At 44.5% G+C, this 22,936-nt stretch overlaps 1 protein-coding gene across 5 annotated transcripts in view; it reads right to left on the bottom strand.

The window, feature by feature from the left end:
- Positions 1-478: 478 nt before the first annotated feature.
- The window catches only part of SGK1 (serum/glucocorticoid regulated kinase 1), a 121,959-nt gene continuing 99,501 nt past the window's right edge, over positions 479-22,936 (bottom strand). For 2 of the 5 annotated variants that reach the window (XM_074948454.1, XM_074948455.1), the window contains 11 exons: positions 5,489-5,564; positions 4,734-4,809; positions 4,176-4,280; positions 3,563-3,646; positions 3,321-3,452; positions 2,945-3,057; positions 2,600-2,723; positions 2,153-2,248; positions 1,717-1,872; positions 1,522-1,611; positions 479-814 (listed from right to left, as the gene is read on the bottom strand). In XM_074948454.1, coding sequence (XP_074804555.1) covers positions 647-814; positions 1,522-1,611; positions 1,717-1,872; positions 2,153-2,248; positions 2,600-2,723; positions 2,945-3,057; positions 3,321-3,452; positions 3,563-3,646; positions 4,176-4,280; positions 4,734-4,809; positions 5,489-5,564 — 1,220 coding nt within the window. In that variant the 3' untranslated portion in view covers positions 479-646. Of the gene's footprint in view, positions 815-1,521; positions 1,612-1,716; positions 1,873-2,152; positions 2,249-2,599; positions 2,724-2,944; positions 3,058-3,320; positions 3,453-3,562; positions 3,647-4,175; positions 4,281-4,733; positions 4,810-5,488; positions 5,565-5,736; positions 5,996-8,831; positions 8,964-9,236; positions 9,557-22,936 lie in introns of those variants that run through there. The other 3 variants (XM_074948458.1, XM_074948459.1, XM_074948457.1) reach the window with 3 other exon arrangements.

The following is a 22,936-nucleotide window of genomic DNA, read 5'->3' on the forward strand; positions in this document are numbered from 1 at the left end:
TGAGCCCATTTCAATAATTTTAGTTAACTGTATATTTACAAAACAAAAATCAATTTCTACACTTAATTTATCTTCCAAATATGGAAGAAACAAACAATGCCCCACATTGTAGTGTCCTGCAAGTGTCACATTGGTGCTTTAAACCAAGTCCCTCTGTAGTATGCATATCACACTCATACCATTTGTTCACATAGTAAACCCACATAACTGAACTGAGAAACACTCTACAACAGGAAAAGTTTGGAGCTTAACTCGATCTCATCAGAAAAAAAGGCACGTTTCATAAAATCCTCGTCACATCCAGGTCTTCAGGCAAGGCTTTTCAGAACATTATTTCCAAACAGCAGGTTATTATTCCTACAATCTACCATAGCAGGCTATGGCAACAGTCACTTCTTATGTTCTTTCCCAAGGAGATAGCACCACTTTGGGGGAAGAACGAATCAAAATGCTTGTAAGCTTGTTTAGAGGAGTTATGTGCTGTTTAAAAAAAAAAAAAAGCTTCCAGCAGTGTAGTTGAAATTAAGGCTGCAAAGCTGCCATGGTGGAGATGTGCAAATTCTGTTTCAAGATGACTGGTCAACTGGCAGCTCAGCCAGAAGGCCAATATAATAATTAAAAACCAAGAAGAAAGGAAAACAAATGTTCACAGGAAAGAATCCATGGGTGGGGCATACGAAAAGCCCAGAAAGGCTTCAGCAGCTTCCTGGACACTAGCAGTAATGAGGATACTGTCGGAAGATTGGCCAATGGAGTTGGGGACTGGCTCATCAGTAAACTCGGGGTCAAAGTGTCGCAGATCACTCGGACCACTCTGTGGAAAATAAAAAAAGAAAACAAGTGTTTAGTCCCCAATCTCCATTTTTCATGATTTCACAGATCAATTCAAAATGTGAAGACTCTTGTAGGGGACTCACAGTGTTATTACCTCGGACTCACTGTTTAACAGTCTTGGACAATTTTAGATTGACTTTTTTGTTTTGAATCTTGCTGCATATGGTCTCACTAAAAACAAGATGATTCATTTTCAATGTATTGCCCTCCAACTAGCTCCGTGCAATAAAGCAAAACAAAATAATCACTCCACTCTCCTATACTGCAGTTTATGAAGCGGTGCCTTGGCAACTTGCAGTAGTAGACCACATTTAAATCAAAAAACTTTATCTAAATAACCAAGGTGTGCTTGTAGTTGTATATTATAATTTGACAAGATAGAAAATCTGTTTTGGGGCAGTTATTTAATTTCAGTCTCTTAGTTTCCGCATTTATAAAGTCAGTAAGAACTAAGTTCCCGGGTGTGTTCGAGAATAACCAATGTTTATGTAGAGCCAATCTAAGTGCTAGATTTTACTATCCAACTATTTAAAAAATCTATCAATAATCATTTTTCTGCTTATCCCCTTTAGTTAGAGCAAAAAAGTATAGTTACATTTTAGCCAGCTGCAGATGGCCTTTGGGCCACACCCTGATGTAAGGGGCACAAAGCCCTCTCTACATTCTATAATTAGATGTGATACTTACCACATTTGGGTTAAAAGGAGGTGTAATCTTCTTATTAATGAGATCATCCCAGTTAATTGGGGAGAAGAAGATGTGATTCTTAATCTCCATCTGTTAAAGAAAAATTAGATTAATTCAGACAAGAGTAATTGAATAAGAGTGATGTGATTTAATTATTTCTTATACCATACACAGGAACTACAAAATTGTACTTACGAAGTCCTCCTTAGCACCAACTCTCTTTGTCCTATCCTTTTGTAACAGGCCTTCCAGAAGGTGTCTAGCAGAATTGGTAATATTTGGTTTCAATTGTAGGGGTTTGTTCAAGATATTGTCATACATTTCTGCTGTGTTCCTGCTGTAGAAAGGGGGCTGTGAGAAAGAAATAAAAAAGGTTAATAAGTCTATAAGTGCTTAATAAAAATTACAGATATGTGCATTCTACTGTAATACCACGAGCTATTGTTATCTTAATGCCATGTGCTGCCCTTAATCCATACACAGAATTCTCAATGAGGATGAGGGCAGCAGAGGACATTGGTCAGGGTCATCATCTTAACTGAAGCCACAAGTGTAGGTAATAAGTCTGGAATGTTTTCTTGTAAGAACTAGAATAAGCTATACACGGGCAACAAAAATACCTGTTACTTACCAATCCATAAAGCATCTCATACAAAACTGCTCCAAGGCACCACCAATCAACAGTCCTGTCGTAGGGCTGCTTATGAAGAACTTCAGGAGCAAGGTACTGTTAAATAGAAGAACGAGAACCATCATATTAGCCAGAGGTGAAAGAATCTTAAGACAGAAACAAAATCCACACCAAACAAACCTATGTTCTTGAACTACAAGAAAAGCCTCCTAAGCGTATAGTTAAAATGTCATTTATATACATAACGGCTAGCTTGACAGCAGTTCCCATTGCATGGGGAATCATTATTCACCGGAATGCTATCATTTTAAGGATCTTACTTTCTCCCATTTATCTATTCCATTGTAACTCTCCATCAGGTGTGCACATTTACTGTTGCCTCATCTACTCTTATCATACAGTTTATAGACAAACATTAACCATTTCAGAAATCAGAACTAAGCATACCTCAGGTGTGCCACAAAACGTGGAGGTAGTGCCATTGTGTTCTATGTTCTCTTTGCAGAGTCCAAAGTCAGTCAAGATAATATGCCCCTGAGAATCTAGCAAGATGTTCTCTGGCTTCAAGTCCCTGTAGCAACAAGAGTTTAACAGAAATGTTAGTTCTTCTCAGTTAAAAAGTATTCTTAGTATTTTATGAGCATGTACATAGATTTTGCAAGTCTTTAAATTCTGAGAAAGTATTTTGAGAGTAGATGTTTTAAACTAATATATATTGAAATCTACTTTACACAGATAAGGTACAAAATATGCATTTATAATCATGCCTAAACTGAATTACACATTGCTTACCGATAAACTATGTTCAGAGAGTGCAAGTAACCCAGTGCACTGGCTATTTCAGCAGCATAAAACCGTGCTCTTGGCTCCAGGAAGCAACGTTCCCTCTGGAGATGGTAGAATAACTACAGGAGACAGAAAGAACAAGTTCTGTAAATGGTGCCAAAGCCTGTTAACAATGCATTTAATTAGACTTGACATATATAGCTAAAAAGAACAATAGCAGGAAATGGCCTAATGATCCTCTAGCAGTTTGAAACCTGGCAGACGGACGATGCTAAATCTAATAACTTTTCCCCTTGGAACTTTCTTTTTCATTTTTTTTTTTTTTAAAAGATCTATACCACTGTGCACATGTTAGGAATTATTTCATTCACTTGCTGCTTACCTCTCCACCATTGATGTAGTCAAGGACAAAGTACAATTTGTCTGCAGTCTGGAAAGAAAAGTGGAGCCCAACCAGGAAAGGGTGTTTCACATTTTTCAGCAGGACATTGCGCTCTGACATTATGTGTTTCTCCTAGAAATAGAAAAAAAAAAATCAGTATTTAGTTACAAAATTTACTAACTTGTAGTAATTAAGTATATTTGGTAGTTGCATCCCTGTATTCTGAACAAGGAGATGCTTACCTCCTTCTTTTTCAGAATTGCTTTCTTCTGCAGTACTTTAACAGCATAGAATTCTTCTTCCGCCTTATGCCTTGCAAGGAGAACCTGAAAGAGGTTAAAAATCCCATTACTTCAATATGTTGGAATACAGAGCAGAATATAAACACAGCTGGGAGAGACTATATCCAAAGCCCTTTATGCTACCACTGAGCGCTATTACCACTCTATGCTACCAGCTGCATGTGGAAGCATCTTGCTAGCAACATCTAGCATTATCAGCAAAATGCCAGCCAGAAAAGCTGTGCATGTCAACTTTAAAGGGTTTTTTTTTATTTTAATGGCTGATTCTCCTGGCTTCAAAAGCTACCCTCCCCCCACTCCTGCATAAGGGATCAACCCCAATTAATTATCCTCTCCTTAACTAAAGCACCCTGCCCCACCTATCCCCTGCAGGGCAAGCAACTTCCTCCTCAAAGCTGTGAAGTGCCCTCCTGACAGTGAAGCACTGGAGAACACATGTAGAGATTTTGCCACTCTTGTTACTAAAGCGTGCTGGCTATAACCCCAACCCTTAAACAATTATATGCAATAGCAGCTAACTGACCAAATTAAGGTGGAAAGAAGTAGAACGTACCTTTCCAAAACTTCCTTTTCCGATAACTTTTAAGAAATGAAAGTCTGATGGCTTGGCGTGTGGGTTGGATGATGGACCAAGATTGATCTGCTGTGATGGGCTGGGCTGTAATTTTATAAAATACATTTGTTAAAAGATGTTTATTGGAAATTCTTGACCACAAAGGGTTTTTATATAAATCTAATCATGGATTTAAAGATTAAATTTGAGTTGGGTACATTAAATAAAGTCTATGTCCTTTTTCCCCAAGTTAGCATCGGATTACATTCAACTGTTTTTGTACCACCTCAAATGACAAATTATGAGAACAATGCGCACTACTTTAAAATCTCATTGAGGACTTGGCTGCTTTCCATATTTAGGCGATATGTAATGTATCATTTAAAAAAGAAAAGGTAGGGGTTTTATTCTAAATTGGTAACTCCTTTTTGAAGTTACATCACTGCACTATGAGCTGAACTAAAAGGGACACTCTTGTTATGTTGCTAATTTACAGAAAAGCTATTTTTAAACATGTTTCTATTACTGAAAATGATTCACACAATGAAGACTACTTACTGGAGGGGAAGGATTAGCATTCATAAGTTCAGGCTCTTCAGGCTGGGAGATCTTCAAAATAGACTGAACTTCAGGGCTGCAAAGATTAGAGAGTACATTATTGGAACAGGTTTCAGAGTGGCAGCCGTGTTAGTCTGTGTCCGCAAAAAGAAAAGGAGGACTTGTGGCACCTTCGAGACTAACCAATTTATTTGAGCATAAGCTTTCGTGAGCTACAGCTCACTTCATCGGATGCATTCAGTGGAAAATCCAGTATTATTGGAACAGTTGCTCTGTGCAACAGGAAGACACATCTCACCTCTAGGGGGCATGCAAGCATTCTACTTATTAAGAATAAGTTTCAGTCTGGCAGACTACTGGGACAGTCTATTCATTTCAGAACTAAAATGAACTAGGATGGGCTGGTCTTTAGAAACCAAAACTAATGCATGCTCTCTGGTTTTATCTATGCTAAGTAAACTCAGTAAAGTTTCAGAGTAGCAGCCGTGTTAGTCTGTATTCACAAAAAGAAAAGGAGGACTTGTGGCATCCGATGAAGTGAGCTGTAGCTCACGAGAGCTTAGGCTCAAATAAATGGGTTAGTCGCTAAGGTGCCACAAGTCCTCCTGTTCTTTTTTCAGTAAAGTCTGTTATATAACTAATAATATTATAAGAAAAAAATTCTCTTGTGACAATCATGAATACAGAAATCTTTCCATCATTAAAATGCAAGTATCGCTTTTCCGATCGATATGTACAAAACTGCTGCTACTTACTGCTTGCATGGGTAGGAGCTGGTGGCTATTTTTTGAATGAAGTCATTTAGCCCCATTCGTCTCTGTTTCATGAAAGCTGCAAATAAAAAGAAAAGAATTACGACTGGGTATCCAGAACCGGCGTTTCTGAAAAAGAGAATCGGATACTTTGTTCTGACTTTCCGCTTCAAATGAACGAGGCCATCCAAAGCAGCTGTGCCCCCAGAGAAGAGACGTGGTCACCCGACCTTTCATCACTTCAGACTCACCGATGAGTATTGCAACAACTCCCCTCATCTTTGAATACGTTAACGTGGGTCCAGAGGCTTCGGCTCTGACCGTCATTGCGGAGCTAAGATGTGGGCCGGTGAAGAATAAGCCAAGCTGATGAATGAGTTAGTCCAGGGAAGCGTGGGCCGCTCTCTGTGCAGCCGGTGATCAAGGCAGTGCTGCCGCCCAGCTCGCCGAGCGGGTTTATGTAGAGACCTCGCCGAGGCGGGGGGAGAGGGAGGAGCCAACGAAGAACAACAATGCGGAAGAGGGAGTCTGGCGTCCAGGCGCCCAGAACGGCTCGGACTCGTACAGCTGGCGCCCGGCCCGTGGCGCTGCCCCGCCCTGCCTGGCTTCTTTGACGTTCGAGCGAGCCGGGGAAGGAGCCGGCCGGCCGGCAGGGAGCCGCGCGCTCTGCCGCGGGGGCAGGGACGCGGCGGCATTCCAGGGGTGTGCATGGCCACACAGTACAATAAGGCGCTGGGATCACCTTCACCCGGCCCCGCGGGACTGGGGGGGTGGGGGGGCAGGTATTCTTCCGCCCCGCTGCCCACGGAAAGAAAAGCATGCCGCGTGCTGGCTTGAACGGCGCAGCCTGTCCCTTTTCTCCTGCATGCGGCTTCCATTTCCACGGGGCTTTGAATTGTGACAAAGCTGAGAAGTTGGCCGCTTTGAAAAGGATGCAAGACGTGTGTGTTCCAGCCCTAGCTTTTCTGTGGCCTTCTTCCGTTACAAAGCCTGCACACTGGCTAGCTAGCTCTGGCGACTCTCTCTCGCTAGAACGAGATTCCTGTGTGTTATCCCCCTGGCCCGTTTTTTTTTTCCCCCTCTTCAAAAAGTTCAGCCAGGGAACCGTTGGAGTCAGCGGATACTTGTGGCTCACGTGTATATCGCGCTGAGCCCGATGCATTTCAATAGGGGGAGGCAAAGGAATGCCCATTAACTAACTGTCCCTGTTAGCAGCTTGCAAATGTTGGCACCTAACAACTTCAAAGGGGGACCTTTGTCTCTATGGCTAGAGATCAGTCAGCTGTTGTCATTCTGTGTCACCCGGGTCACACCGTCCGACTAATGGGGACAGCCACCTGGATGCACCACTCGTAACTAACCTCCATCCCACCCCAACTTACAGCAACACATTTAAAGGGGAAGGACCGGAGCTTCTTACCAACCCTAGTTAGAAGCAAAAAACTCCCATTCTCCTGCGCGGCCAACTCCACCAGCCTGAGCTGTTTTTTGCTGTACAATGGGATTGTGGCTTGTTTTGCGCTTGTGCGGAGGAGACTGTTTTTCGGCGGCAGCAGCTTGAGCCGCTGCCTGGGGTGAAGGGCGATAAGAAACTCTGACGTTTCCTTGGAGGAGCCGCAATGACTCAGGAGAAGAAGATTTCCCGCCGGCTTTCAGGAGAACAAACACATGGCCCGGATTGTGTGCATTGCCCGGATCCCTGCCGGGAGGTTACAGAAAATGCTTTTTAATGCTTTGGGCCGACGAGGGAAACAGCCAACGAAACATGCAACCCGCTAGGACTTGGGAGAGGAGGAGGGGGGAGGAAGGGAAAGGGGGGCAGGGATGTGCACATACAGTTTGCGTTTGCAAAAGAACAAAAAAAGGCCTCCTCGAGCTGAGATTTCAACGTCACTGGCGAACAGTCTGGGCCTGGGTTCATTGTTGCCTTGCAGTGGCACAGGGGAACACGTGGGTTTTGTTGATGAATGAAGGCTCTGCGGAGGGACGCCGGGTGACCTGGGGTGGGGGTGACACGCAAGGCTAGTGGAGTGGTGGGTGTACTTGGGAGGGTGACTGACAGACTTGCAGGCTGGGGAAAGCGTGTGTGGAAAGGTGGCTGCGTTTCAGCGCCAGCTGCAGCCGGACACATTCCGATTCACTTCATTCATTGCAGTTTTGAAGAAGTGTCCTCAAAATTGTGAAATGCCCTACCCCGCGCCGCCCATCAGAGGCGGGTGGGACTTTCCATCACAGCAGGAGTCTTTGTGCATATACTTCAGCTTGTAATATGATCGAGCTGCAACGTGCCCCTCCCAATGAATGTTGCCCTCCTGTGTGCAATCCTTGTCCCCCGCCCCCATCACCATTGGCCGGCATGCCCCTACAGCTCTTTGATTCGCGGGGGGAGGGGGGGAACTACATCAAGGGATGCAGTTGTTTTCTGCTGCTCTGAGACTGTAATTCGGTTTAAAGAGAGCGTTGAGAGGTAATGGTAATAGGAATGGCCCGGGGTGGGAAATTGCGCCGTCCGTACGCGGAAAGTCATTCAAAGACGGCACAGTGCCGGATAAATTTTAAGGCAGAGAATGAAGGAGTTGCTGCCGACCGGCTCCCCAGCCTCACGTGTCTCTGGAAGGGCCCCCCCACACCCCTCCCCAGACAGATCCGGGACCCTGAAATTGCGTCTCCTCTCCTCGCGTGTAAAGGGCTTTCGGAACGAGAGGAAACAGCCACGCCAAAGCCACAGCTGGTTTTGGGGAGAGGCGCGGTCGCAGAGCTGGGGCAACTGCTCAGTTCCTCCGAGCTCCGGTTTCTTCCACTTCTTGCTTTGCCTCGCTGGCTTGCAAAACTGCCCCTCCTGGACTAATCCGAGCTAGGCAACGTCGCAAATTCCAATCATCTGCTAAGGCGGCGGAGAAGCGAGTCAGCTCGCCCTGTTCGTTCCCTTTGTTCTCTGGATTCCCGTAAAAATAACCCCTTCCACCCTCGCCATACGGAAAGCGGGTTGTTCTCAAGCCCCGAATCCCTCCCTACGGATTGCTCGGGGCCGGGCACTGCTTGTTGCCCGGGCTGCTCCCCCATTATTTTCCTCCCGGCTACACAACGTAGCGCTTTGCAGCCCCGGGCAGCCCAAGCTGTCACATGCAATGGAGATGCGCATCTGCCGAGTGCCTGCGAGGGCCAAGCGCCCCACTCCCCCGCTATGCTCTGCAAACTGCCAGCGCTTTGCCTGCCCCAGGGGCCCCCCTGTGCACCGCAGCATTCCTCCCGCCACATGCCATTGCTGCACCACACAGCACCCCCTCTCAGTCCCCCTGCGCCCGTCCTCGCCCCCACCCCAGCGCCCACCCTTTCCCTGTGACACCTCTGCCAGGGTCTCTTGTCAAGCCTGCCCTGGCTGCACCGCAGGTCTCCAGCGCCTTCCCCCTCCCGGTTCCTGCTTGCAGGCACCCGCTGTCAGCATGGCTCTGGCAACGCGTCGATCACTGGTTCCCCGCAGACCCTCCTCTCCAGACCCCCCCCTCACGCCACCCCAGTTAAAGAGCAACAAAGGTGGAAATGCAACCTCGGTTCAATCCCTGTTGTACCACCCTGGTTTTCAGGTCTCCTTCCTCTTTTGGTGAAAAGGTCATTAAAGTCCTTATCAAATGTCAGGTACTCAGCCTCCTCCGCTCTCCAAACAGGAATATCACTGTTACACGTACAGGTTTCTTCTCAGAGCCTTAAACAAGCCAGAGCCAGATTGAAACAATATTAAAATTAAACCAACCTGTTAATGAAGGCTTCTCTTCTGTGCCTCTCATTTCTCTCTCCCCTCTTAAAATCCCACCAAAGTAATTTTGAAACAGGGCTCTGATGCTCTGCCTGGGTTCTTATGTATTGCTGTAATCCCGAATAACCTCCCCTCCTTGGCCGGCCTGGAGCTGAAGGGAAGTGGTGAGAAAGTAGCGGCGGATTTTGCTTGCTGGCGCTGCCCAGTTTATGAACCCCATATTCAAGGTGATTTACATACAGGAGATCAGTAGAGTTCAACATTGGCCACGCCGCACACTCTGCCCCGTTGCAACACAGCCCTGAGAGTTACAGTAATCACCAGTTTATTACAAAGTGCGGCGACCAGAAATGCAGGTCTGCTGTAATTGACCTGTCAGCAGCAATCACCCGGGGCGAATTCCCAGCACCCAGTCCCGCAGCCTGCAGAAAGCTCACACAGGCTTAGGGTGACCAGATGTCCCGATTTTATAGGGACCGTCCCAATTGTGGGGTCTTTTGCTTATATAGGCTCCTATTACCCCCACTCCCCTGTCCTGATTTTTCACATTTGCTGTCTGGTCACCCTGCACAGGCTCCATGTCCAAGGGGCGAGGGTTTGCTGCCTGCCCTCCACAGTTTGCCTGTTGGCTTCCTGTCAAAACGATCGAAGAGTAAAGAAGAGGAGTCGCCGGTCGTGTTAGCTGTCGGGACGGAAAAGGAACAGGGGCCAGGCTCTTTGGCTTGGTGGGACACCTCCCCCCGCCCTCCACTTCCATCCTCTTTCTGCAGCAGGAGGAGACAGATGGGCTCCTGAGTTTATCGTTTAAAAGAACAGAGTGGAGTTGTTGAGACTGGCGTTCCCTGCCCACCGGATAGCGGACGGGTGGAACAGGCGCCCCCTGTCCAATCCTGGCATCTAAATACTTCCGAGCAGGAAAGAGAGAGATATATCGGGCTCTCCCTCCCCCCATGTCTCTTGCCCGCTTGTAGCCTACTGAGGTGTCTTTTCCTCCCTCGCTGCCTCTCTCTGCGCACACAATAGGCACATGTCCTCCGTCTGGAGACAGAGCCGCCAGCGTGTTCTTTGGCACAATTGCAGCCGCTGCGTCATTGCCACTTGGCCAGTAGGGGGCGATCATGCTTTCTGCCGTGGAAGAAGAACCATAAAGCATGGCTAGCGTGGGATTTTTAAATCCTGCTGTAATCAATCCCCAATGGTAATCCGTACATGGCAGATTTTCGAACTGGGAAGCTGTGCTCCTTAAGGCCGAGGAAAAGACACATTTGTTTCTCTTTATTTAGTGGATTGTTTTCACTGAGGACTCAGTGAAGGTTTAGAGCTATCATGCACTGATTTTTAGCTTGTCTCTTTAATTTTGGCTTAATCCCAAAGGAAAATAACCCAGAGAGAAACAAAATCAACAGATTGCCACTCCCCCTGCTCAGATGGCATAGTGATGGGTGCATATAATAATACAGGTTAGACATGTCCCTATATTTAGTTTCCAACACAATTAATCCTTCCTCATTTTAAAAGACCTGTCTAATCGTCTACCGATACCTATTTTAAAATTATATTTCCATCACAGAAGTCTTGAATTTTATGTAGGAATATGCACAATCACTTATATGAGAGAAATTCTTATTTTTTAGAATTCACACAGTGTTCCCAACCCCAAGCAGTCAAAAACCAGGAGTCTGGTCCCTGCAAAATCCTGAGATTGATTTAGGAATCATGAGATTTTTTTTTAATGTAACTGTACTGTTCCTTTTGTTTCTCTTCTGGTTTTTGAGCCTCAGGATATGTCTGCAGCAAAAAAAAAACAACAAAAAACAAAAAACCTGGGGCTGGCCTGTGCCAGCCAACTCAGGCTCCCGGGGCTCAGGCTGTGGGGCTGTTTCATTGCTGTGTAGGCTTCCAGGCTTGGGCTGGAGCCTGAGCTCTGAGACTCTCCCACCTTGCAGCCATAGCCCTGCAAGTCTGAGTCATCTAGCACGGGCCAGACTGGGTGGGTGGGTGGCTGGGTGTCTAGTTGCTGTGTAGACGTACCCTTAAAGTACACTCAGGTCACATATTACATAATGGCTAGAAACTTACTTTAAAAAAGAAAGCTGAGATTTTTATGTAATTACAATACTACAGGAGTTGGTGTTTGAGAAAAAACATCAATTACCGAGAGCCTTGCAATAAAATAATGAGAGTTGGTAACACTGTGTAGGCCATTGGTGGGGGATAGGAATGTACTTGCTACAAACTAGATAAAGCAAAAGAGCCAAATAAATAGCATAATGCTCACACTTCTAGATCACCTCCATCTGAGGGCCTGAAAGCTCTTGACAAATAGTGACTTAAGACTCCTGAACTAATACAGTATTCATTTTAACAGGTAAGGTGCTAATGTTTTTGTATTTACAGAATTGTCAGACCAAAAAAACCCCAAAACCATGGATTACTCAATTAACAGCAGAAATAGAATTGATTTGATTTGACTGTAATATTATAAGCATGTCATAAAACAGGACTTTTTCAAATAAGTGTATCTCATGTCAAAGTATCAAATGGATATTGTTGTTGTTATTGTCATGCCTAAAGGCCAGGATCAGGACTGGGACTCCATTGTACTGAGCTCTCTGAAACATATAGCAAGACATGGTCTCTAAAAAGCTTGCAATCTTATTTGAAAAGAAGGCATAACAAATAGGTTGAGCAATCAATAGAAGGGAGAACGAAGCAGAGGACAAGGGTAGCAGTGATAGCATCCCACTATTACATAGCTTAGCTGATGCACAATTTAAATACAATAAAGATGTGATGCAATTTGTCCCACTGAATGAACACACAGTTTACATTTAAACAAGAACTGTTCCCTTGCTTTGGACTGGGACCAATGCAGTTGAAAGCATCCTCTGCAGCTGTTGGAAGCTATAGGCTTCTCACATTAGAGCAGTGTTTCTCAAATGCAGCCACCATGGTAGCTGTGTGTGGCCACCAGCGACTTTTTTTGTGGCCATGACAACTTCCTGGGCTGGAGTGGGGGTTAAAACAGTAGCCTCTCCTCTTCCTATTGTTCCTGTATGCAACTTGGTGTTTGCTTGCACTGCCAGCAGGGGACGGTGCCCTGAGCTGCCTCTGGAGACATGGGGCACAACGCCGGAGGAACCTTGGACTCTGCAAGGGGCCAGTGAGTTCCCGACCCACCTTCCCAGGGCAGTGGGGCTCCAGCCGTGGGGCTTCGGGCCCTGGTCGCAGGGAGGTGGGACTCAACACCCAGCTCCTCATCGTTAGGGTGACCATATTTCCCAAAGAGAAAACAGGACACCACGTGGGGCTAGCCTGAGCTCTCCCCAACTTCCCTGTGAGGGGCTGGTCAGAGCCACTCGCCCGAGCCCCGCTTTGGGCTAGCCCAAGCCATTTGCCCAAGCTCTGCCTACCCCCTATGGAGGGCTGGTGTCACTGCTCACTCAAACCCCGCCTGCCCCCGGCCAGAGCCCTGCCTCCCCACCTGCCTGGAGCTGGCATCGCCACTCCCCCCCCCGCCCCGCACATTCCTGTCCACCCCACTTTTGCCAAAAAAGTCGGGATGGCTGGACCAGGGCTTAAAAAAGGACTGTCCTGGCCAAAAAATGGGACATATGGGCACCCTACTCATCGCCCCAGCCTCCGCTACCTCTCTTCCCACATCCAGTGCTTAATTTGTGCTGGGGCTGAGCCTGGGCGCTGTAGGCTTGGCATGTCATAGCCAAGGCACCTCAGTTACCAGTCCCGACGCAGGCAGCAGGAGGCTTATGTTTGTTAATATCACTTTTCACAGCCTCCCAGCTAGCTAGAAAGTCTGCTGTGATGTCTGCATTAGTATATGTGCATATTTTTTCCCTGAAGTTAATTAAGTATTTTAGGAAAACATGTCAGAACGGCCACCAGCAAGAGTTGGTGGCTGCACTCTGAGGCTACCAAAAAATTTGTCATGTGACCCCCTGCCTTAGAGGATGCTCACTATTTAGAGGGCTATTTCCCGTACAACATTACTATTTAATGCTGGTTAGTCATGGTAAGCCTGTCCTTGACTGCCCTTTCCCCAGGGAAGCTCACAGCCTCCACCCAGCCAATATGACAACTTGGCTCCTGGGAATGATGCTAATAAATAGATTGGCCTCTCCTCTCCTTGAGCTGCGGTGCAACTCCCTCCCTCCCTCGCCATTTAAGCCCCAGTTCAGAAAAGGATTCAAATGAGGTATGAATCATGTCCTTTGTTTTTAGGTTCTAAGCAGTTTGATTGAACTGTACCTAGAATAGTTTGGCCTTCTGTGAAGGAGACAGTGCAAAACTCTGCAGATATTTTCTGCAATATCATTGCCGTATGTGTTAACTGCACAGAGATAGAGTCTAGGCCTTGGTATGCCTTGCTCTTCAATTACATTAATAATATCATTGGCTCTGGACACTACAAGCAGCAATTTGCACTTCTATTGCCCTCTCTTCTCTGAAGTAAAAGCTGAAAGTTTTAATCTGCTTACTGTAAGTCCCTGCTGAGCACGCTCTCATCTCTGACCTTATAATTTAGTTTCAGGTGCAGCAACCAAAACTCTCAGTCCAGCATTTCAGGCTGCCCCCTGCAAATGATGTCAAGTTGCAGCAAATAGATAGGAACAATATAATGGCTTTGATAATAACCCCAACAGCTGTTTAAACTCAGGAGATTTAGGATGCTGTCAAAAGGTTGCTGGACTTCTTTTTGACAGGGAGGTCATTGGTTGAAACTCCTGTTGAGCTGACTGGATGGAACACCACCAATTGATTTCAGTGTTGTGTTTTGCCAAACATAAATTTTGTCCATTTTTTATTTCACTTTTCTGCTACTCTCAGAGCAGGTTTACTGCACTGTCAATAAGAGGCTCTAATGCCAAGGGATTATACTCACAGCATTGTAAAGTGATGAAATGCCATATTGAGGGAAAAGCAATTCCCTTCTTTGTAGAAAGCAGTCAAAAATTACAGCCTTTTAGATACACTGACCTGTAGTTAAAACAGCTGATAAATGTTATCTCTAACTTCCATTTTAATTGCAGTATACTGATTTGATTCTATTCTATATAGCAGGGGTGACCAACCTGAGCCTGAGAAGGAACCAGAATTTACCAATGTACATTGCCAAAGAGCCACATTAATAAGTCAGCAGTCCCCCTTCAGCTCCACCACCACCAGTCCCAGCACCTCCCACCCACCGGCTGCCCCACCGATCAGCGCCTCCTCCTCCCTCCCCACACTTCCCGACCAGTGGTTTTATGGCATGCAGGAGGCTCTGGTGGAGAGGGGGAGGAGCAAGGGCATGGCAGGCTCAGCAGAGGGGGCGGAAAGAGGTGGAGTGGGGGCAGGGCCTGTGGCAGAGCCAGGGTTTGAGCAGTGAGCACCCCCGGCACATTGGAAAGTTGGCGCCTGTAGCTCCAGCCCCAGAGTGGGTGCCTAGACAAGGAGCCGCATATTAACGTCTGAAGAGCTGCATGCGGCTCCGAAGCCACAGGTTGGCCACCCGTCCTATATAGGTTGTCATATTGCCCTCATCACCACAGTATGTGAATGCCTTCCAGTAGTGCATAAAGTGATATGATGTGTGTCACACGTGGGCCATTCTCTTTCCCATCTTCTCCCCAGGGGAAGAATTATGTGGTCAGTGTTGTGTTTTGTATTGGTAGGATTTTTTTTTTAAATGTACAGTCTGCTTTCTATATGTATACGCTGGAGAAGATAATGCTGAGGAACGGTGCATGGCACTTGAAGTGGAAGGTCATGAGGTCTGTCCTCCTTAGTTCCAGAGGTAGTTCATTCCACAGTCTCAGACTAGCTCACTAGAAAGTTCTGTCTTCTGCACAGATGAGCTTTACCCTGATAGTAGACTATTGTTGATAATTCACCCATAGTAATAAGAAAGAGAGGGTTGTAGAAAGAGCTGCTCTGTATGGTTTACTGTGAGTTGCCCTGGCTGGATTACTAAAAGTCTATACAGTACGGTATAACCTGACCTGCTTAGTGTCTGTCCGTCCTCACCCCAACCCTGCAAAAAAAAAAAAAAGTGGGTTGGGTGAGTGATATCTGAATAAATTACTCCCATTATGACCCTATAATAATGGCCTACGTTAGGGGAGAATTTGACCTTAGCAGAATTCAACACCACTATTATAGTAAAGAGACAAAAAGCATATAAAGATGGACAGGTGATAAAAGGAGAATGGTCAGAAAAAATAAAGACTCTTAATTATGCCAAGAACTATCTTTCCTCTCCTCTTGGTCCAAACACAACCTGAGCTGAGCAACTGACATGTAGTATGTTCTGAAGAATAAGTAGTGCACCATGTATAATTTTGCAAATCTGGCACTTAGGTTTTTCTGTTCATATTTATCAGCAGCCGCATTTGAAAGATATTAACAGAGATGTATAATAGTCCTTTTCTGTTAGGGCTATGATGCTAAAGAAGTTTCTCCTGCACCTTTCACTTGATACATATATGCTAAAATACAAATGATAGCTAATCTAATCTAGCTATCTATTTGTCTGTCTCCCCACTTATCTGCCAGTCTAGGGTTTCATAGGGTGTCTGTTACCATGGTATCTCAGTGTCTTTCATGTACACACAAAAACCTACCATCACTATTTTATAGCGTTATCTTAAAAGAAAGATATCCCTTTAGGCCTGTAAGCCCTTCAGCAACACAGAAGTTGAGTTCTGACTAAACGCCTTAGTGAGCAAGTCAGAGGAAGAAGAGGTTTCAGAGTAGCAGCCGTGTTAGTCTGTATTCGCAAAAAGAAAAGGAGTACTTGTGGCACCTTAGAGACTAACCAATTTATTTGAGCATAAGCTTTCGTGAGCTACAGCTCACTTCATCGGATGCATTAGCAATTTTTGCTAGAGGTAGATATAGCGGACTCTTCACTTGACAATACACCTTGGGTTTTCTCTGTCTCTAGCAGAATATGGGAATAAAGACAGGCTGAATTTATCCATTTTTGATACTCTCTACTCTTACACTTGTCACTTTTTTAGACCTTGAAATTTCTAGAAGATTCTCTTCCAGGAAAAGTAACAGGCCATTTGGGAGGAAGGAAGGTAGATGATGAATAAATGAAACACAGTATTTTATTTATCAGAATATCCTTCCAGTGATCCACAATACAGATCAAATTTGCTTTTTGGAGTACAGCTACACTGAAAAAAAAAAAAAAAAAAAAAAAAAAAAACCCTGCAGCATCGAGTCTCAGAGCCTGGGTCAGCTGGTTAGGACTGTGATGGCTCAGGTTGCTTGGCTAGAAATTGCAGTGGAGATGTTTAGACTCAGACTGGAACTGAGGCTCTGAGACTGTCCCCGCCCCTTGCAGGGTTTCAGAGCCTGGGCTCCAGCCCAAGCCAAAATAGCTACACTGCAATTTTCAGCCTTTCAGCCCAAGCCCTAGATCTTGAGTCAGCTGACCCGGGCCAGCCATGGCTGTGCCACGGGTCTTTTATTGCAGTGTAGATATATCTTTGGTTACACTGGGCCATTGAATTCAGTGGTGTTACTCCAGTTATATATCAGTGTGACCAAGAGCAGTTTCTCCAGATTTACACTAGTGTAACTGAGAGCAGAAGAATTTGGTCCTTTGTATAGGAAGGAAGGAGTGTTACTTCTGTCCTAGGCAAGTGGATCAAACAATGTAGCCAACCTACATATACTTGTGTGGGCACTAAGGAGTCCCTTCAGATAGGTAGAAGAAGTTATCAAAACTGGGATCAGCATCACATATGGCTATTCCAGAAGCTTCATACATAAAGGTTGTGGAGTTATATTGTAACACATCCTGATGAAACTCAGGTTTTGGCAAGATTTTTCCTACTGTCTATCTACTTACAGAGCAAGAACAAATACGAGTGCCTCTCAACATTCCCGTGAGGTAGGGAAGCACTTAAGAACATAAGTTCCACTGTTTGTCAATGAGATTTTGACTCCTTAGTGCCTAAATCCCTTTAAAAAATGAGATTTGGACCTCTTTGCAATGCTGAGTGCAGCAGTGCCTAAATACCTTTAAAAATCTGGGCCAAAGGTCAGATAAGAAATCTGCAGCAGAACCAGGAATTCAACATAGGTTTCCAGAGGCTCAGTCTGATGGCTCAACTACTAGACCCTCTTCTTTCTTTTCTCGTGTCTGAACTAAGATCCTCTGGACTTCAGAGAGTACACTTCTCACATGCCACAGTTAAAAGCTTTGTGAGTGATGTATTGTTAATGATCGTGAGACTAGCTTCAGGCAAGCCTAGTGCTGGCACTACCACACAAGTTCCTTCCCTGTCAATGTATCTACTACTATGCTTCTCCACAGGGACTACCAGCCATGATGAAATACATTGGCAATATAAAGGATAAGGCCATCAAACTCGTTTTTGCTTGTGACTCAAGGAAGGATTTGAACCCCACAGATGAAGGTATGGTGCATCCACACAACCTTACCACCTACCTACCACCATACTCAGTATTTATATAGCACTGTTAACTGATGGCGTCACCACCACTCACAATATGGCAGACCACTATTGCCAAGCGAGTGCTTTTTCCATGCTGTTTTATCACCACAAAGAATTAAAACAGCAGAAAAAACAAAAAAGGTTTCATATATACACATAAAAACAAAGAGATCCATCTGTACAAATCTGTACTGTGGGCTTCCTTTCTTTTACTTTCTGATTCTAACCTTCTGTCCTGTTCTTACATTAACTACTGTGGATTTTTCTTTGTAGAACTTCAATTAGGCTAAGATGTTCAGACTTGGGTTAGTTAAGTTTGACACCTAAATACAAAAAGAATAATTGAGACCTAAATAACAGTTGTCTGATTTTCATTGATTCTAAGAGGAGCTGTGGGCGCTTGGAAACCAGGCTACTTTTATGTAAATGCCTAAATATAGATTTGTGCTGAACTTGGGTATCCAAGTTTGGACATGCGGGCCTTAGCGTTCATAGATTCATAGATTTTAATACCAAAAGGAACCACTGGCTCATTTAATCCAACGTGTATAACACAGGCCATAGAATTTCATCCAGTTCCTCTTGTACCAAACCCAATAACTTAGCTTCTGAGGGCCCTTGGCCCTTTCCCCTAGCTCTCAAGCTTGACTATCACAAAACTTCCCACCTGTTCAGGTATGGAAAGCAGGAGGGTTTAACAAAGCACTGACATCCTACAGACATGTAATTGACCAACATGCTTAATGAGTGTGCAAAGCACACAACATGCATAACACCACTATCCTTGCACATAAGTGGTGTGTTGCCATCTTTACCTGATACCAAGAACCCATATTTGGAAGTAAGCCACTCTCCAAATTAATGCTGAAAGTTCTGCAACAGATTCACCTCATTGTTGTTTCTCCCTCTCCCCCACCCCCTGAAAAAATCTGTAGAGCTTTTTTTTTTCTTTTTACAGAAGCCATTTATATTGGAGGAACTAGATAAAGCAGGTCTGGCAGACTACAATACTTCTGACTATCCTGTGACTGATACATAATCCTCAGTTTGACACTAATCCATATACCTGTGGTGAGGTGAACATAGCACTTCCCTGCTCTGGCTAGCTGAATATCACTCATTGCTCTTCCATACCATACAGCTTAATAAAGCTGTAGAATAGTCTATTGAAGAAAAATTTGCTAGACAGAATGTGGTAATGAGAATCAGCTACAGGCATCCAGTGTTCTGAATAGTTTTCTGAAGAGATTGACTGTTAAAATGCTAGAGAGATGAGATGGGTGAGGTAATATCTTTTTTTGGACCAACTTCTGTAGTCCCGCCTCATCTCTTTTATATCCTGGGACCAACACGGCTACAACTACACTGTTAAAATGCTGGGGAGGTTCCTGACTGCCAGCCAAATGAATGCCTAGGAATGGTGCAGTATAATCTTAGCACTTTCCATTTGGAGATCACAAAGCACTTTACAAATATAGGTAAACATTATTAACCCCAAGTTACTGATGACAAACTGATGCATTCAGAGGTTATGCAAATTGCTCAAGGTCTCACAGCAAATTAGGGATTGAACTCAGGAGTCTTGGCTAGTCTGGTACCCGCCACTTACATATGAATTAGCCAAACCAACAGGTTAAATGGGCTTCCAGGGGGTTAACGGTGGCAAAGCCTATCCACAATTCAGACGCATGATGTACTTACTTGAAATTCATGCAGATGAAGGTTTCAGTAGAATTTTACAGAATACTGCTAACACCATTCATAATAATTTTCACTTACATGTTTTTCATCCAAGGATCTCAAAGGCCTTTATAAAGTCAAGGATTAATATACACATTTCAAAGATGGGGAAACAGAGGCACAGAGAAGTTAAATGACTTGCTTAAAGTCAAATACCAATTCTGTGGCAGAGTTTGAAGGCTCCCATTCCGATGTTAAACCTCCCTACTAGATGGCTGTTCACATGAGATTTTGGCTGCATCCAAAGCAGAACAATAAAACAGGCTCTTGCTGATCTTGCTGAATCAAAACCCATTCTGCCCTCACAATTCAAAGAGATCCAGATTCCACTTTTGACCCATCTCTAATTTCAAGACTTACACCTTTTGACAAAATTACCCTTTGGGTAAGAAATTATCAGATCACAAGTGACTTTCTTTGGAAACTTTGATAAAATTCGATTTGGTTATTTCTGAGATATGAGAGTGTGAAAACATACAACGTCAAATGGAAACAAGTAACAGATTTGCCTGTGTAGTTCAGTTTTAGACTATACCTTATCTGTTTGAAGACTGGTAATAAATGGTAGTGAAATAACCCAACCCTATCTGTAGGTAAATCCCTTAAAACCTTCTTCCAAACCGCGTTCATCCTGTCTTTAGTGTTTCATGTGAATCTGTAAGCAGTCATGTGAGCATCTGTAATTATTGCTGTGATGCTTTACTAAATATTTATTGTAAACATATATATCAGCACAGTTTATTTCATCTGAACAGTATCCACAGTACTTTTGACTCTTTTGAAGTCATGCTGATGAAAGATCTGGGATCATGCGATCCCCAGAGCATTCACCTCAGTTATTTGAGGAATGTTTGTGTTTTGAAGTTGCAACCACAACTAGAGCACTTTCGCAGTTCTTTGGCCAGATGACTTGAATCAGAGTAACATAAAAACACTTCTGTTCATGCTCTTGTATTAATTAAGAAGGTTATTACGTGTACGGTAGGGATGTAAGGATCAGTAATCTCATTCATTAGAGATAGGCTAGTGGGAAAATATGATTACAAAACTGTAATTGGAGGGTAGTGATGTCATAAACTGTGAGTACTGATATCATTGATAAAATTAGCAGCACCCATCTCTGTTTTTTAAATTCCTCCTAATCCATATGATGCAGAGTGAATTCATGTTTAATATCAACTGTAGTGTTTTTAAATATTAAGAGATGTTGTGATAGCAGGGCCTCAGAACCCCTGCATGTAAGTTCAGTTCATTGCTTAAACTCATCTCTGACAGGGATAAGAAGAAACTTCTCCTATGTGGGTTATGTAGTGTTGTTCTAGCCATGTGGGTCCCAGGATCTCAGAGAGACAAGGTGGGTGAGATAATACTTTTATTGGACCAACTTCTGTTGGTGACAGAGGCCAGCTTTCGAGCTTACATGGGTGTACGTTTCCCAGACCTGAAGAAGAGCTCTGTGTAAGCTTGAAAGCTTGTCTCTCTCACCAACTGATGTTCATCCAATAACAGATATTACCTCACCACCTTGTTTCTCATGACTTGGGTTCACTGTTTCTTCCCTCCTCAGTGGAAGGAAGGCACTTTCTGGAGTGAAACGAAGCTGTTAGTATTAGCATGTAACAACACTACTCAACAGCTGAGGACAGGATGTGAAGAATACAATACCCAGTTGAAACTGCAGCTTATGTAGATTAATTTTGAAATGTAAAATTAAACATCACTGTGACTTGTGCGCAGTGACAGCTGCACTACAAAACTGCTATGTTGTGTATCACAGTTACAAGTAGTATATATTGGCATGGTTAAAACACATTCTGTGTCGATGGCATTGAATTATTCTACAGTCTAGGGGTGAGATTCTGAGCTGTGCCTAGAACTTGCAACCCATAAAAGGCAGGGGCTAAGGCACCATTAAACCACCTTTGCACCCTTCCGACCCCGGGCTGGTCCAGTGCCTGGGAGATCCTGATATGGGCCAGTCATAGCAGCCTCCATCTGCTGCCCTATGGGCCACTGTGCTCCCCCAACACTCTCTTCATGCCCCACCCCCATGTGTATGTCCCCTATGCCAGGGCTTGCAAGGGGCTGCTAATGGGCAGCCTTATAGCTGTCTTCCACAATGCCTGCACCGGAGGAATCCTCCTCTGGCTGAATATTGGGTTTTGAGAGTTTCTTTATGCCACTCCAGCTTTTTTGCCTGGCATAAATGGGCCAGAGCAGGTGGTGGGGAATGAATATCTCACCCCAGGGTTGTAATATGATTTGGCAATCTGGTTAAACATGCCTACACAGGTAAGACTGAACTATGTCTTAACCATGTTATAACCATTACTGTCTGTATTGTAGCTGCTGTGTTGGTGGAACTTCTGTTTTAGAATTAGGCTTTGTGCATGTTCCTCATGAGTAAAATCTCTTGGAAACTGTGGCAATGATGGCCTATTTCAAGGAAGTCATTTTTAGAGAAAGAATTTGTGTGGTTATTTACCCTCTGCTCTGTAAGTTTTCCATTCACCCTCATAACACTTCAGAGTCACAGCTTAATCCCTGCGAATGGGTTCCCCCTTCAGCTCCTGGAAACCCTGGCTGGTAAGTCCTCTTGGTGAATTAAGCACCACAGAGGTCCACCATGATACCGTCACCACCTGTGTTTATTGTTTGTCTCATTCTTAAGCTTCAGAGAGAGCTGGTGCTAACCCATTTGGGGCCCTACACAGGAATATTTGGGGAGGCAAAATTCTTATAATAAACAGGCAAGTTCTTATAATAAAAAGTGAATAGGGGGCTCCTTTGTTTAGTCTGCTTATGCCTAGAGCCAGCTCTGGTTCTAGGCACAATATATCCATATAGCAGCAATTATGACCAGCCCTTTCCTGCTCCCTGGGTTAGCCTTTGGCCATGTCTACACTAGCATATATGTCGGCAAAACTTTTGTTGCTCAGGGGTATGAAAAATCATAGGGGTGTGCACAGGGCTATGTTGGCCGGAGAGCTCTCTCCTGTTGGCATAATGCGGCTACATGAGCCATCTTACAACAGCACAGCTGTATCAGTACAGATGTGTGTCGCTGTAAGCTTGTAACTGTAGACATGGCCTCTTACTGCCTGCTTTTCTTCTCTGGTTCTCCAGCTTGTGTGCTAATTACATCATTAACTCATCAGGCTACCAGCAGATGTAATTGCTTACTTCTACCTTAACTGCCCCGGGCCACAGGTGTTTTAAGTGACTAGGGTGCTGGCTTCCATGGAGCCCAATTTGAAGCTGTGACCAGCACCCTGTTTCAGTTTCCAATACAGATGGAACATAATTCTCTTCACTATTCCCTTCCACTCTCTTTATTTCTCCTCATCCCCTTTTTGTATCTCTCTTTTTTTCCTCTCCTCCTGTGAGTGATCTTTTCTTCAGTCTGTTCCATCTACTTCACTTTTGTCTTATCCCCTTTTATTCCTCTCTTTTGCTTTCTGCTATTCACGGCCAAATCCATCCTCT

The sequence above is a fragment of the Natator depressus genome, chromosome 3 (genome assembly GCF_965152275.1).
Source record: "Natator depressus isolate rNatDep1 chromosome 3, rNatDep2.hap1, whole genome shotgun sequence".
Lineage (NCBI taxonomy): Eukaryota > Metazoa > Chordata > Testudines > Cheloniidae > Natator > Natator depressus.